Source organism: Carcharodon carcharias, chromosome 21, assembly GCF_017639515.1.
Source record: "Carcharodon carcharias isolate sCarCar2 chromosome 21, sCarCar2.pri, whole genome shotgun sequence".
NCBI classification, from domain to species: domain Eukaryota; kingdom Metazoa; phylum Chordata; class Chondrichthyes; order Lamniformes; family Lamnidae; genus Carcharodon; species Carcharodon carcharias.
Window position 1 is genome coordinate 82,303,333 of NC_054487.1, and position 14,593 is coordinate 82,317,925.

General features: G+C 46.2%; 1 protein-coding gene across 2 annotated transcripts in view; it reads right to left on the reverse strand.

Moving 5' to 3' along the window:
- Positions 1-1,420: 1,420 nt before the first annotated feature.
- pwp1 (PWP1 homolog, endonuclein) overlaps positions 1,421-14,593 on the reverse strand; it is a 44,136-nt gene continuing 30,963 nt past the window's right edge. For both annotated transcript variants that reach the window (XM_041216531.1, XM_041216532.1), the window contains 6 exons: positions 10,493-10,554; positions 9,309-9,420; positions 7,073-7,163; positions 4,701-4,822; positions 3,505-3,610; positions 1,421-1,735 (listed from right to left, as the gene is read on the reverse strand). In XM_041216531.1, the coding sequence (XP_041072465.1) occupies positions 1,626-1,735; positions 3,505-3,610; positions 4,701-4,822; positions 7,073-7,163; positions 9,309-9,420; positions 10,493-10,554 (603 nt within the window). In that variant the 3' untranslated portion in view covers positions 1,421-1,625. The remainder of the gene's footprint in view (positions 1,736-3,504; positions 3,611-4,700; positions 4,823-7,072; positions 7,164-9,308; positions 9,421-10,492; positions 10,555-14,593) is intronic.

The window sequence follows — 14,593 nt, forward strand, 5'->3', positions numbered from 1 at the left end:
GGCTTCATCCTGCTCTCAAATTCACCTTTGAAATGGAGCAAATGAACTCCCATTCCTTGATATACTGGTTGAGAAATCTGCCAGGGGGTTCTCTATCGCGGTCTATCTCCAATGGTCAATATACGCGCTTAGTCCCACACACTATAAGATTAGTCTTATTGGCAACCTCGTAAACAGGGCCTGAATCATTTGCCCACCATGCAAGCTTGATGCTGGAACAAGGTGCATCAAAGCTATCCTGCGGGATAATGGCTACCCTGATCAGATCATTTTGTGCTGTATATCACGCAAACTCATGGACGGGCCTAAGGCCATCACTTTTGGCTCCGAAAAGTGCCCGGTCTACCTTGGATTACTTTGGAAGGGCAAGGTATCTCAAAACTTTGAGCAAAGGGTGAAGCTAGCTGTTTCACGCTGCCATTATGCAGTAGCAACACGCGTGGTGTTCATCGCTAACAGGATGCTGCCAGCAAGCCAAAAAGACATTCTACCTATCACACAATGAGTAATGTGGTATATCAATTTCAGTATTAGTGTGATGGTAGGTATGCAGGCTGTGTCCCAAAGGCTGGTGGATCGTATCAAACAGCATGTCCCAGCCACTGTTCACAACGGGCAAGGTACAGGCTGTACCCAACCAGCCCGTGCTTGCAAACTCAAAACACAGTCTCCAACATTAGATGTGATTCTGCCATTGGATAAATTTGCCAAATAATGCTCAGTGTGCTAAGAATTATGCTGACAACCAATTTAAGATTGTCAGTCAGGGCTCACAGTGAGTATACAGGAAGCTACATGTATGAAAACACGACAGACAGAAAGAACATGTACACACATTGCACCAGTTTCACCCAAACAAAATAAGTGATAGCTATTCGCTGGCTCATTCCTCAGCAAATGAAGGAATTTGGGACAGCCTTGGTAACGCCTTGATCAATCAGAGTCGAGCTACCCGGTTTAAATTTCAAACAATGCTTGGTAGTTAAATGTCATTCACCATTAACTGATGCATTCTCTGTGGTAACTCCCTTACCTGTCAGCGTCCACTCGCCCACCAATCAGCACTCTCTTCTCATACAGTATAAAGCTATTGCTTCTCCTGACATTGGCATTCTTGCGATTGTTCTGAGTGCAAGTGAGAAGCTTCAACAAAATGTCTTTTTTCAGCAAGAAGAAAAATTAATAAAAATACTTGATCTTAAAAGTGTGGGTGTGACGTGTGAAGTAACAAAACACTGTCCAAGTTTGTATCCAAATTGCGATTGTACTTCCTCTCAATATGTAGGGCTAGGACATCTCAGCATCCTGTCTCTGTCAATTGTCTTTGTTCTTACTGATGGCACTGATCAGAGAGATTCCTTACAAATGTTTCCACAAGAATCTTACCCTTAAACTTTGTCAAAAATCACTTGCACAGGAATAAGCACATCTAACTTTATTTCACAAATAATAGAGCATTATATGAGGCAGGATACCTGCTCAGTAATTTTATATAATGTAACAAGATTTAAAAAAAATATCAGTCAGTATTGTCTTTCCTCTGCAGCCATCTACAACTTAACAAGAGGAATTGAAAAGTTGCGAGTAGCTATCTGCTGATGCTGGAAGTGTCTGTGTCGTTCAGACTAGGATTCCATTGTATCCTCTGTTGTGCTGCTTGTCACAGAGTCAGTAACTGATGAATTCCAGGGCGCAGTTACCTGCAATTTTTCACGAGATCCAAATGCCGTGTTCACTAAAAACCATCACAGTAGCACAAACAAGGAAAAGAGGAGTTAAACTTCAGAGCATCTGAAGACTCTGGAATAAACAAACACTTTGCTTGTAAACCTTATTCAGATTTTGTGCACAGAAGAAACGAGTGGAGAGAACATGCCAGCAGGTGGTAAGATCACAGAATTTCTGTCCCAGAGCGTTTGCAGTTCTAAACATCAGCTAATGTTAAAAAAAGACTTGTGTTTATATCATGTCTTTCAAGAATACCTTTACAGCTAATGAAATACTTTTGAAGTGCAGTCACTGCTGTAATGTAGGAAATACAGCAGCCAGTTTGCACGCAGCAAGCTCCCACATTCAGCAAGGGCCAGATAACCTGTTTTTTGTGATATTGATTGAAGGATAAATATTAGCCAGGACAGCAGGGAGAACTACCCTGCTCTACTTTGAAATAGTTTCATGGGATCCTTTCACAGCCACTCCAGAGGGCAGACTGGGCCTTGGTTTAATGCCTCATTCAAACTCTCATCCTGCAGAGGGACTTGAACTCAACTTTGTGACTCAGAGGCCTGAATGCTACCAACTAAACCACGGATAACACTCGGCTGGATGTTTTCAAATATTACTTCCTCAGGAACAAACGCTAGGACAGGACAAGGCCTTTGTGCCAAATTCAACAAAACCATCTTCCAACACAAGTTACAATGAAGTCTTCAGCACCGAGCTTGTCAGCGGCGTCAGGTGCTCTCAAGAGTTTCATGTTCAATGCATGAAATCTAGAATCTGAGGGAGCAGGAATTCTATATGAATAAAATCCCAACTCTTACATGTGGCAATTGAAACACAAGTTTTCAAAGATATCAAACTGTGAAGGAAAAGCTTCACAGTGCAAACTTTCTCCAGAAGAGTCATAACACAGCTTTCCAATCACCTGGCAACTGAACAGCCACTTCCTTCAATGCCTCAGAATAATCGAATGATATGTAGAGGAGGCCATTCAGCCCATTGTGCCTGATCCAATTAATTCCACTCCCTATCTTTTCTCCACAAACCTGCAATATTTCCCTACAAGTATTTATTAAATTCCTTTTTGACAGTTACTATCAAATCTGCTTTCACTAAACTTCCAGACAGTGTGTTCCAGATCACAACACACTGTGCAAAACAAAATATTTCCACTTATTGTCTCTGGTTCTTTTGCCAATAATCTTAAATCCTCTGGTTACTGATCCTTCCCCAGGGAATAGCTTTGTCTTATTTAACACTAACACCCAGCCCTACCTACAGCGGCTTACCTCACCCATTACCATCAAAAACATTATTAGGCTCTTAAGATCTGTTAATTTATTGATTCAGTTTCCTTAAAAATTTGGTCTACAGAACCAAAGTTTAAAGTACCATTCGGTCTATCATGTCTGTGCTGCCTCTCTGCTGGAACAATTGAAAACTACCCTCACCACGCTTCCATACTCCTGGTCTTCCTCTGATTCAAATATTTATACAATTTTCTCTTCAAAAATGCAATGATCTCTTGCCTCAATCACAACCTGTGGCTAAGCATTTAGAGTCCCAATAACCCTCCACATAACTAAATTACTCCTGACCTCGCTCTTCACTCACTCAAGTGACAATTTTAAAATAATGCTTCATCGTTAGTGATTTCCAACTGCAGAAATGATCTTCATATTTATTGTACAGAATATTCTTTTTCAGTTATTTGATGTTCTCACTTTAACTAAGTGAGCTACCAGTATTTAGAAACCAGAGGTTCTCAGTGCCTGTAATTACCTGCAGAGACTGCGCTGATGTCCCACATGCGTAGGCCTCCCTTCTGTCCCCCAAAAGAGTAGATAAATGGCGAGTCTGGACAACAAGCTGCACAGAACACAATGCCCTGCAAACAGATACAGAGGCAAGGTCATAGAGCTGAAACAATAGCTCAAGTTAGTTCAGTGACTTAAAACACAGAGCCAGTTCCCCCAGTCACTCTGCACTTCTGCCCAGCCCAGCACTAATTCCCGAACCAGTGCAAAAGCAATATTTAGTGTTTCATCTTCATCACAAGCCACACCAAGAACAGAGATTGCAAGCTTATTGTATAGGGAATGACAGTTACACTAATATCAAACTGTAAAGATACTGCAAAATACATGTACAATTCACTAGCCGGTTAACAGCTTTTAACCTGTGGTCACTGTGCCACACTCAAAGTGCAAGGGGCTAATGTGCTGAAACAATAGTGACACTGCCAGCACTTACTTATTCTTTCCTGGGACGTGGGTGCCACTGGCAAGGCCAGCATTTGTTGCCCATCCCTAATTGCCCTTGAACTGAATGGAATAGCTTAGCAAGCCAGAGGGCAGTTAAGAGTCAACCACATTGCTGGGGTCTGGAGTCACATGTAGACCAGACTGGGTAAGGTTGGCAGATTAAAGCAAAATACTGCGCATGCTGGAAATCTGAAATAAAAACAGAATATGCTGGAAAAATTCAGTAGGTCTGACAGTATTTGTGGAGAGAGAAACAGAGGTAACGTTTCGAGTCTGTATAACTCTTCTTCAGAGTTGAAGAAGGTTGGCAGATTTCCTTCCTTAAAGGACATTAGTGAACTGAGCTGCGTATTTCCGACAATCGGTGGTCACAATTACTGAAACTAGCTTTCCATTCCAGAGTTTCTTTAATTAATTGAATTTAAACTTCACCAGTTGTGGTGGTGGGATTTGAACCTGGGTCTCCAGATCATTGTGAGTTCATCAGTTCTGATGAAGGGTCATACGAACTCGAAAAGTCAACTCTCTGCAGATGCTGTCAGACCTGCTGAGTTTTTCCAGGTATTTTTGTTTTGGTCTCCAGATCATTAGCTCAGGCCTCTGGATTACTAATGCAGTGAAATTAAAATTGCCCCACCGTCTCCTCCTAAGGCATTGAGACATTCTTCTGATTCTTACCTTCAGTCTATTTCTCTCAGCTTTTCAGTCACTTACCATTTTCATATCTCTGGAATGCACCAAGCTGGGTTTATTTCCCAAAATATCCCAAATCTTCACATGTTTATCAGATGATGATGTTACCAGGCAGCCTTGGACTTGGCTACTGAGTTCTAAACCTGAAGAAACAAATTGTACTTTAAGCACATGGTGGCTTATCAAATGCTCCTTCCAAGAATCAGGTAATGGAGAAACTATACAGCATACACCGAGGGAAATGGAATGCACAGGAACAGGCCTTGCGCCATTCAGTTAGATCGTGGCTGATCTGCATCTTAAACTCACTGCCCCACCTTTGCTCCAGAGGACGGAATACAATTTGCAAAGCGACAATAACAGTGACAGAAACAAGAGTGAAGGAGAATTCCTGATTAAGGAAAATTTCAAACACATGCCTTACCAAATAGAATTGGTGGGAGGCTTTATCCTCAATGCTAGCTCTCCCAACTCCTCATCAGATCCCAAGGGACCTCTGCATGGTAATAAGGGCAAAGCCTAGAGTCACAGAATACCACTTCATTCCTGGAGAGCTGGGCACAGGAGCATTCCATGGTGAGTCAGTGTCCGGTGTCAGTCCTGTAGGGTCCATATAGGATCCATCAGCATTGAAGTGGCTGCCAGGTTATGGCTCAAGTACTTTGCAAGAAGATTTATTCAAGAAGTTGAAGCCATTTCATCACTGCTTTTCTTTGGTGCTGTTTACATAGCTCCTGAGCTGCTGTGCCAATTGGCATAACACCGTGATTGGCACCAAAAGTCCCCACTCCGAAGGAGGGCCAAAGGGAGAGGCAGGCCACCAAACCAAGAACAACCATTACAACATGTGAATGGTTACACTTTCCTCTACTTGTACTCATCCCTTTAAATTTCATCTACTACCATCGCTCATCTAAATCCGTGCCTGGAGCCAGCATTAACGATGGTGATGAGCTGAGTCACATGCTGGGGAGACTAGCACCAACTCTCAACCATTTACATCAGTGTGACAGAATCAGGGATTGGGCTGCCTCTTCATTAGGCAATGCTGCGCTGTCGGGAGGGGCAGCGCTGATGAACCGCTGCGCTGTTGGGAGAGGCAGTACTGAGGGAGTGCTGCGCTGTTGGGAGGGCAGCACTGATGAACTGCTGCGCTGTTGGGTGGGGCAGTACTGAGGGAGTGCTGTGCTGTCGGGTGGGGCAGTACTGAGGGAGTGCTGCGCTGTCGGGTGGGGCAGTACTGAGGGAGTGCTGCGCTGTCGGGTGGGGCAGTACTGAGGGAGTGCTGCGCTGTCGGGTGGGGCAGTACTGAGGGAGTGCTGCGCTGTCGGGAGGGGCAGTACTGAGGGAGTGCTGCGCTATCGGGAGGGGCAGTACTGAGGGAGTGCTGCGCTGTCGGGAGGGGCAGTACTGAGGGAGTGCTGCGCTGTCGGGAGGGGCAGTACTGAGGGAGTGCTGCGCTGTCGGGAGGGGCAGTACTGAGGGAGTGCTGCGCTGTCGGGAGGGGCAGTACTGAGGGAGTGCTGCGCTGTCGGGAGAGGCAGTACTGAGGGAGTGCTGCGCTGTTGGGTGGGCAGCACTAGGAAGCGCTGCACTGTGGGAGGGGCAGTACTGAGGGAGCACTGCACTGATGGGAGGGGTAGGTCTGCAGGAGTGCTGCACTGTCAAAGGGCAGTACTGATAGACTGCCGCGCGATTACAAGTGTCAACCTTCAGTTGCGACACTAAACACCCTGTGTACCTGTCCATGACTGAGGTGAAGGTGTCAAGTTGCACAGAAGCAGAAAGAAAGAGTTCTCTTAGTGTCTTAACTAGCTTCCCTTGACCAACACCAGTCATTGCTTGTTCTTTGGATCACTGGGCTCAAAATTCGCAACCAGATTCAGCAACTCTATTTGACTTCAAAGTTGCTCATATTAGAACAGAGAAGGTTTAGGGGAGATTTCATTGAGGTGTTCATGAAGGGTTTTTATATAGCAAAGAAAGAGAAACTGTTTCCATTGAATATACGGTCAGTGATGAAAGGAGACAGATTTATATAAATAATTTCTTAAAATCTAGATAGAGACGCACTTGATTAATGATTGGACTGGATTTCCCATAATCACTTCAATGAGATAATACATCTGTTAAGTGTAGGTGGTTTTGCTGAACACTGCTCACATTGATCTCTGGAATCCTGCCTCACAAACCCAATTATACTGACCATCATCAATCAAAAAGCTAAAGCTTTCTGTTTCCTGAAGTTCATTAAAAAATGATCTGGCCAAAACAACAAAAAAAAACTGGCCGAGAACAAGTTTTGTCGCACTGCTTGGAAGTCGGAGCCAGTGGGCATGAGAAACAGACTGCGTGGTTTCGGAACTGGGATTTGTCGATAAACTGTTGCTTACCTGTTATCTCTCCATCATGAGCTTTGAGTGTGAAAAGTGGTTTCTCCGATCGAGCATCCAAACAATACACAAAACCATCCTCCGTGCTGGCCTGGAAGGGCAAGGCAAAGCATCAACTTCCAACTAAGCCATAAAAACTGGAGATTGATGGTCCTTAAATACTCTGTCTAGCATTCACTACCAAACTCAGTAACCATATATATATATATATATATATATATATAAAACTATCAAATTCTTAGCCGCAAAGTCTCAATAATTCTTTTACTTTCAATAGCTGCGTTCCTTCAGAAATTGGGCCATGTTGCTGGAACATAGGAATGGGAGGCCATTTAGCCCCTCGAGTCTGTTCCACCATTCAATGAAATCATGGCTGATCTGTGGCCTAACTCCATATACCTGTCTTTGCCCCATATAACCTTAATACCTTTGGATATCAAAAAAATCGCTCAATCTCAAGTTTAAAAGTAACAAATCGATCTAGCATCAATTACTATTTGTGGAAGAGAGTTCCAAACTTCTACCACCCTTCACGTGTAGAAGTGTTTGCTTATTTCATTCCTGAAAACAAGATACAGACTGCCCCAGGCAAAACAAACCAAATCAAATCACCATGAAGAATTCATGCTCTGAAATTAATGAATATCTTGTTTTTATGTTTTTGCTTTCAGACAGAGCTGTTCATTATTCTGATAGTTACACCTGCTCTGGACAAATGCTTTGTTTCTTTATCTGTCCTCCTAACCCATCTTCTCCCCCAACCCCACTTTCCACAGTGTGAAACCCATCACATTTCTACCTCCCTTCAGTTCTGAAGAAGGGTCATAATTGGCTCGAAACATTTACTGTTCCTCTCTCCACAGATATTGCCAGGCCTGCTGAGTTTTTTCAGCGTGTTCTGTTTTTAATTCCAGCATTCCTTTATTCTTTTTGATATTTTCTGTACCTGTTCATGACATTTTAATGATCTATCAACCTGGACTCCTGTGGCCCTTTGGGCCTCCACTGTTTCTAGCTTTTCCCTGTTCTATCCTTTTGAAATCCAAAGTGGATGACCACACAAATTTTAAAATATTTGTTCATGGGGTGTGGACTTCAATGTCTGGGCTGGCATTTATTGCCCATCCCTAGTTGCCCTTGAGAAGGTGGTGGTGAGCTGCCTTCTTGAACCACTGCAGTCCATGTGGTGTAGGTACACCCACAGTGCTGTTAGGGAGGGAGTTCCAGGATTTTGGCCCAGTGATAGTGAAGGAACGGCGATATATTTCCAAGTCAAGATGGTGTGTGGCTTGAAGGGGAACTTCTAGGTGGTGGTGTTCCCATCTATTTGCTGCCCTTGCCCCTTTAGAAGGGAATTTGGCTACATTGAAATACATTTGCAACAAATTTTCCCATTCACTTGATCTTTCAACATCTCAGTTTTATGCTTCCAATTAGATTGCTCACAATAACGCCAATCTTTATGGAGTTGGCAAATTTGGATATGCGGCTTTCTATTCCATCTAAACCATCAGTAAATATATAGTGAATGGTTGAGGCCTCAAATCAGAATCTTGCAGGATACCACTAGCTACATCCTGGAAATTGGAGTAACTGCCCATTAACCCAACTTCTCCTTTTCCTCAGCCAAATGCCTAGCCAGCACAAAAATTTGTTTTCAATTCCATGATCTTCAGCTTTAGCTCACAGTCTCTTATGAGGCACTTTATCAAAAGCCTTCTGGGAGTCTGTATAAATAACATACATAAGCATTCCCCCCCCCATCCATTACTTTAGTCACTCATTCAAAAAATTCCAACAGATTCGTCATGCTTTTGTCCTGTTTTTTAATTCAGCTATTGATACTCTGTAAACAGGATCGCTTGCCTGCTCTTCCCTATGCTGTTGTTCCCAACGTGAGTCACAATGACTGGATCCTCCCTCTCCTATTCTTCACCCTGGCACCAGGGAAGCAACGAACCATATGGGACTCTCGATCCTGCTTACACAGGATGCTGCCTGTCCCCCTAATTATTGAGTCCCCCACAACCACCAGGTTACATTTCCCCCCTCCTCCTCCTGCCCCTTCAGACAGTCTCCTTCTCCATGCTCTGCATTTTGGTTGTGCTTCTGACAGCCTTTATATCCTTAGCCTAACAGGCGACAAGTACATCATACCTGTCGGGATAGAATCAGTTTCTGTAGTTCCTCACGCCCTACCGCTAAAATCCCACCCTGCAACCAGAATAAAGCTCACCAGGAAGTTACATGGTGAAAAATGATTCCACGTCACTCGCTCGACTTCCCCACTGAACCTCCAGCTGCGGCTGTTTTCCTTTGGACTCCGGCAGTCGTAAAGTATAACTGACCTGTAGATAACCAGGGTGCACACAAACTGCTGCAGTCAAAATCATAATAAATGGTGGTAGGAAAGCGCGAAGACAGGCTTTGATCTTGGTTTTACATTCTAACAATAAGCCTAAAGCTTGTACAGATTATATGCAAGACCATTCAGGGCATCAGTGTGAAAGCACACTTGTAATTCCTTACACACCAAAATCCAGGTCTCATTCACCATAGGCTTCTCTATGTGGGGAATGAGTAATCGAGCAGGCTTCTCTACTGAGTCATGTAGCAGCTGATCAAAGCGCAAAATCAGCATAAGACAGCAAGATGGTCTCTTGCCTTCACTTTGGAGATTTACAGACAGCATGTGGTCTCTTTTATTCTGTACAGCAATCATGCAGTCTGGCAGACACTCAGCAGTCATTGCACAGTGAGGGTTTAGACCGAGTTAAAGTCTTACTGCAGGGCAACACTAATAAGAGCTCAGGTTTTCTGCAGGAAATAAAAAAGTTAAAAACAAAGAGCCAGAAACTAAAATAAAAACCCTAATCCTGGATCAATGCATCCTGTGAAATTGTTTCATTTGTTAATGGAGTATGCCATCTACTGTCACACATTGCCATGTTACACAGCATCTTGGAAACTGTTCAACAGCAGCATCTTGTATTTAGATAGCACCTTGAATGTAGGAAAATGTCCGGAGGTAATTCACAGGGGCATAATCAGAGAAATACAGGCTGAGACACAGGGGAGAGCAAGGTGTTTTAAAAGCTTGGCCTAACAAGCTTGCTATAAAGAAAAAGAAAGAGGCGGAGAGGTTTAGGGGAGGATTAACAGAGCTTAGGGCCAAGGCAGTAGAATGCACAGCCGCCAATGGCAAGACAAATGGAGGAGCCCAGAGTTGGAGGACTGCAGAGGTCTCAGAGGATCTGGAGGTTACAGTTATAGAGAGGGTGAAGCCATGAAAAGAGTTGAACACGAGGATGTGATTTGTAAATGTGAGTTGTTAGTGGTCTGGTAGGAAAACTTAATCCACCCAAAGAGGGGAGGAAAACATTTAGGAAATGGAAGCAAATGCCTAGAATTGTATCTTACTTATCAAATGATCCAGAGAGAAGTGTCTGTGCTTCAAATGGATGCCAGCAGAGAGTCTGTACCTGAAAGGGAAAAAAATGAGTGAACAAAAGATTCATAATAACGTAGTCAAGCTTGAACTGATTACACTGTGCACAGGCGCTGTAAGCCTGATGATTACAATGTGCACAGACCCTCTAAACCTGAAAATGATTACAGTGTGTACAGACCTGAAGATGATTACTGTGCACTAACCCTGTAAACCTATGCCAGATACAGTGTGCACTAACCCTGTACACCTGCAGATGGTTAGTATGCAGACCCAGTAAACCTACACCAGATTAGTGTGCACAGACCCTATAAACCTGCAAATGATTACAGTGTGCACAGACCTGAAGATGATTACAGTGTGCAAAGACCCAGTAAGCCTGAAGATGAATAGTGTGCACAGACCCTGTAAAGGCAGCGGATCCCAAATCATGGGCTGTGATCCCCATTGGGGTTGTGAGCTCCGAGGCAGCAATGGTAACCGTGGAGTGCAGGCTCTGCCAGCTCAGTTCTGGGACTGGCTCTGAGGCCCCTTGATTAGCATGCACACTTCTTCTGTGTGTGCAATTTGAATGGCATGTCATTAAATCACTAAGCAGGGTGGCAGTCGCAGGCCTTCTCTCTATGATAGGCCCAGGTTAATGGATGCCATCTTAACAGGGGCAATGTATAGGGCACAGATACAGATAGAGAGAGGTAGCGCGAGAGAGAGAAAAAGAGAGGTAGCGCGAGAGAGAGAGAAAAAGAGGTAGCGCGAGAGAGAGAGAAAGAGAGGTAGCACGAGAGAGAGAAAAAGAGAGGTAGCGCGAGAGAGAGAGAGAAAGAGAGGTAGCGCGAGAGAGAGAGAGGTAGCGCGAGAGAGAAAGAGAGGTAGCGCGAGAGAGAAAGAGAGGTAGCGCGAGAGAGAGAGAAAAAGAGAGGTAGCGCGAGAGAGAGAAAGAGAGGTAGCGCGAGAGAGAGAGAGAGAGGTAGCGCGAGAGAGAGAGAGAGAGGTAGCGCGAGAGAGAGAGAAAGAGGTAGCGCGAGAGAGAGAGAAAGAGAGGTAGCGCGAGAGAGAGAAAGAGAGGTAGCGCGAGAGAGAGAGAGAGAGGTAGCGAGAGAGAGAGAGAGGTAGCGCGAGAGAGAAAGAGAGGTAGCGCGAGAGAGAGAAAAAGAGAGGTAGCGCGAGAGAGAGAAAGAGAGGTAGCGCGAGAGAGAGAGAGAAAGAGAGGTAGCGCGAGAGAGAGAGAGAGAGGTAGCGCGAGAGAGAGAGAAAGAGAGGTAGCGCGAGAGAGAGAGAGGTAGCGCGAGAGAGAGAGATAGCACAAGAGAGAAAGGTAGCGCGAGAGAGAGAGAAAAAGAGAGGTAGCGCGAGAGAGAGAAAGAGAGGTAGCGCGAGAGAGAGAAAAAGAGAGGTAGCGCGAGAGAGAGAAAGAGAGGTAGCGCGAGAGAGAGAGAGAAAGAGAGGTAGCGCGAGAGAGAGAAAGAGAGGTAGCGCGAGAGAGAGAAAGAGAAGTAGCGCGAGAGAGAGAGATAGCACAAGAGAGAAAGGTAGCGCGAGAGAGAGAGAAAGAGAGGTAGCGCGAGAGAGAGAAAGAGAGGTAGCGCGAGAGAGAGAGATAGCACAAGAGAGAAAGGTAGCGCGAGAGAGAGAGAAAAAGAGAGGTAGCGCGAGAGAGAGAAAGAGAGGTAGCGCGAGAGAGAGAAAAAGAGAGGTAGCGCGAGAGAGAGAAAAAGAGAGGTAGCGCGAGAGAGAGAAAGAGAGGTAGCGCGAGAGAGAGAGAGAAAGAGAGGTAGCGCGAGAGAGAGAGAGAGGTAGCGCGAGAGAGAGAGAAAGAGAGGTAGCGCGAGAGAGAGAAAGAGAGGTAGCGCGAGAGAGAGAAAGAGAGGTAGCGCGAGAGAGAGAAAGAGAGGTAGCGCGAGAGAGAGAGAAAAAGAGAGGTAGCGCGAGAGAGAGAAAGAGAGGTAGCGCGAGAGAGAGAGGTAGCGCGAGAGAGAGAGAGAAAGAGAGGTAGCGCGAGAGAGAGAGGTAGCGCGAGAGAGAGAGAGAAAGAGAGGTAGCGCGAGAGAGAGAGGTAGCGCGAGAGAGAGAGAGAAAGAGAGGTTGCGCGAGAGAGAGAGAGAGGTAGCGCGAGAGAGAGAGGTAGCGCGAGAGAGAGAGAGAAAGAGAGGTAGCGCGAGAGAGAGAGAGAAAGAGAGGTTGCGCGAGAGAGAGAGAGAGATAGCGCGAGAGAGAAAGAGAGGTAGCGCGAGAGAGAAAGAGAGGTAGCGCGAGAGAGAAAGAGAGGTAGCGCGAGAGAGAAAGAGAGGTAGCGCGAGAGAGAAAGAGAGGTAGCGCGAGAGAGAAAGAGAGGTAGCGCGAGAGAGAAAGAGAGGTAGCGCGAGAGAGAAAGAGAGGTAGCGCGAGAGAGAAAGAGAGGTAGCGCGAGAGAGAAAGAGAGGTAGCGCGAGAGAGAGAGAAAGAGAGGTAGCGCGAGAGAGAGAGAGGTAGCGCGAGAGAGAAAGAGAGGTAGCGCAAGAGAGAGAGAAAGAGAGGTAGCGTGAGAGAGAGAGAAAGAGAGGTAGCGCGAGAGAGAGAGAAAGAGAGGTAGCGCGAGAGAGAGAGAAACAGAGGTAGCGCGAGAGAGAGAGAGAGAGAGGTAGCGCGAGAGAGAGAGAAAGAGAGGTAGCGCGAGAGAGAGAGAGAGGTAGCGCGAGAGAGAGAGAAAGAGAGGTAGCGCGAGAGAGAGAGAAAGAGAGGTAGCGCAAGAGAGAGAGAGAAAGAGGTAGCGCAAGAGAGAGAGAGAAAGAGAGGTAGCGCGAGAGAGAGAGAAAGAGAGGTAGCGCGAGAGGTAGCGAGAAAGAGAGGTAGCGCGAGAGAGAGAGAAAGAGAGGTAGCGCGAGAGAGAGAGAAAGAGAGGTAGCGCGAGAGAGAGGTAGCGAGAAAGAGAGGTAGCGCGAGAGAGAGAGAAAGAGAGGTAGCGCGAGAGAGAGAAAGAGAGGTAGCGCGAGAGAGAGAGAAAGAGAGGTAGCGCGAGAGAGAGAGAAAGAGAGGTAGCGCGAGAGAGAGAGAAAGAGAGGTAGCGCGAGAGAGAGAGAAAGAGAGGTAGCGCGAGAGAGAGAGAAAGAGAGGTAGCGCGAGAGAGAGAGAGAGGTAGCGCGAGAGAGAGAGAAAGAGAGGTAGCGCGAGAGAGAGAAAGAGAGGTAGCGCGAGAGAGAGAGAAAGAGAGGTAGCGCGAGAGAGAGAGAAAGAGAGGTAGCGCGAGAGAGAGAGAAAGAGAGGTAGCGCGAGAGAGAGAGAGGTAGCGCGAGAGAGAGAGAAAGAGAGGTAGCGCGAGAGAGAAAGAGAGGTAGCGCGAGAGAGAGAGAAAGAGGTAGCGCAAGAGAGAGAGAGAAAGAGGTAGCGCGAGAGAGAGAAAGAGGTAGCGCGAGAGAGAGGTAGCGAGAAAGAGAGGTAGCGCGACCGAGAGAGAAAGAGAGGTAGCGAGACTGAGAGAGAAAGAGAGGTAGCGAGACCGAGAGAGAAAGAGAGGTAGCGAGACCGAGAGAGAAAGAGAGGTAGCGAGACCGAGAGAGAAAGAGAGGTAGCGAGACCGAGAGAGAAAGAGAGGTAGCGAGACCGAGAGAGAAAGAGAGGTAGCGAGACCGAGAGAGAAAGAGAGGTAGCGAGACCGAGAGAGAAAGAGAGGTAGCGAGACCGAGAGAGAAAGAGAGGTAGCGAGACCGAGAGAGAAAGAGAGGTAGCGAGACCGAGAGAGAAAGAGAGGTAGCGAGACCGAGAGAGAAAGAGAGGTAGCGAGACCGAGAGAGAAAGAGAGGTAGCGAGACCGAGAGAGAAAGAGAGGTAGCGAGACCGAGAGAGAAAGAGAGGTAGCGAGACCGAGAGAGAAAGAGAGGTAGCGAGACCGAGAGAGAAAGAGAGGTAGCGAGACCGAGAGAGAAAGAGAGGTAGCGAGACCGAGAGAGAAAGAGAGGTAGCGAGACCGAGAGAGAAAGAGAGGTAGCGAGACCGAGAGAGAAAGAGAGGTAGCGAGACCGAGAGAGAAAGAGAGGTAGCGAGACCGAGAGAGAAAGAGAGGTAGCGAGACCGAGAGAGAAAGAGAGGTAGCGAGACCG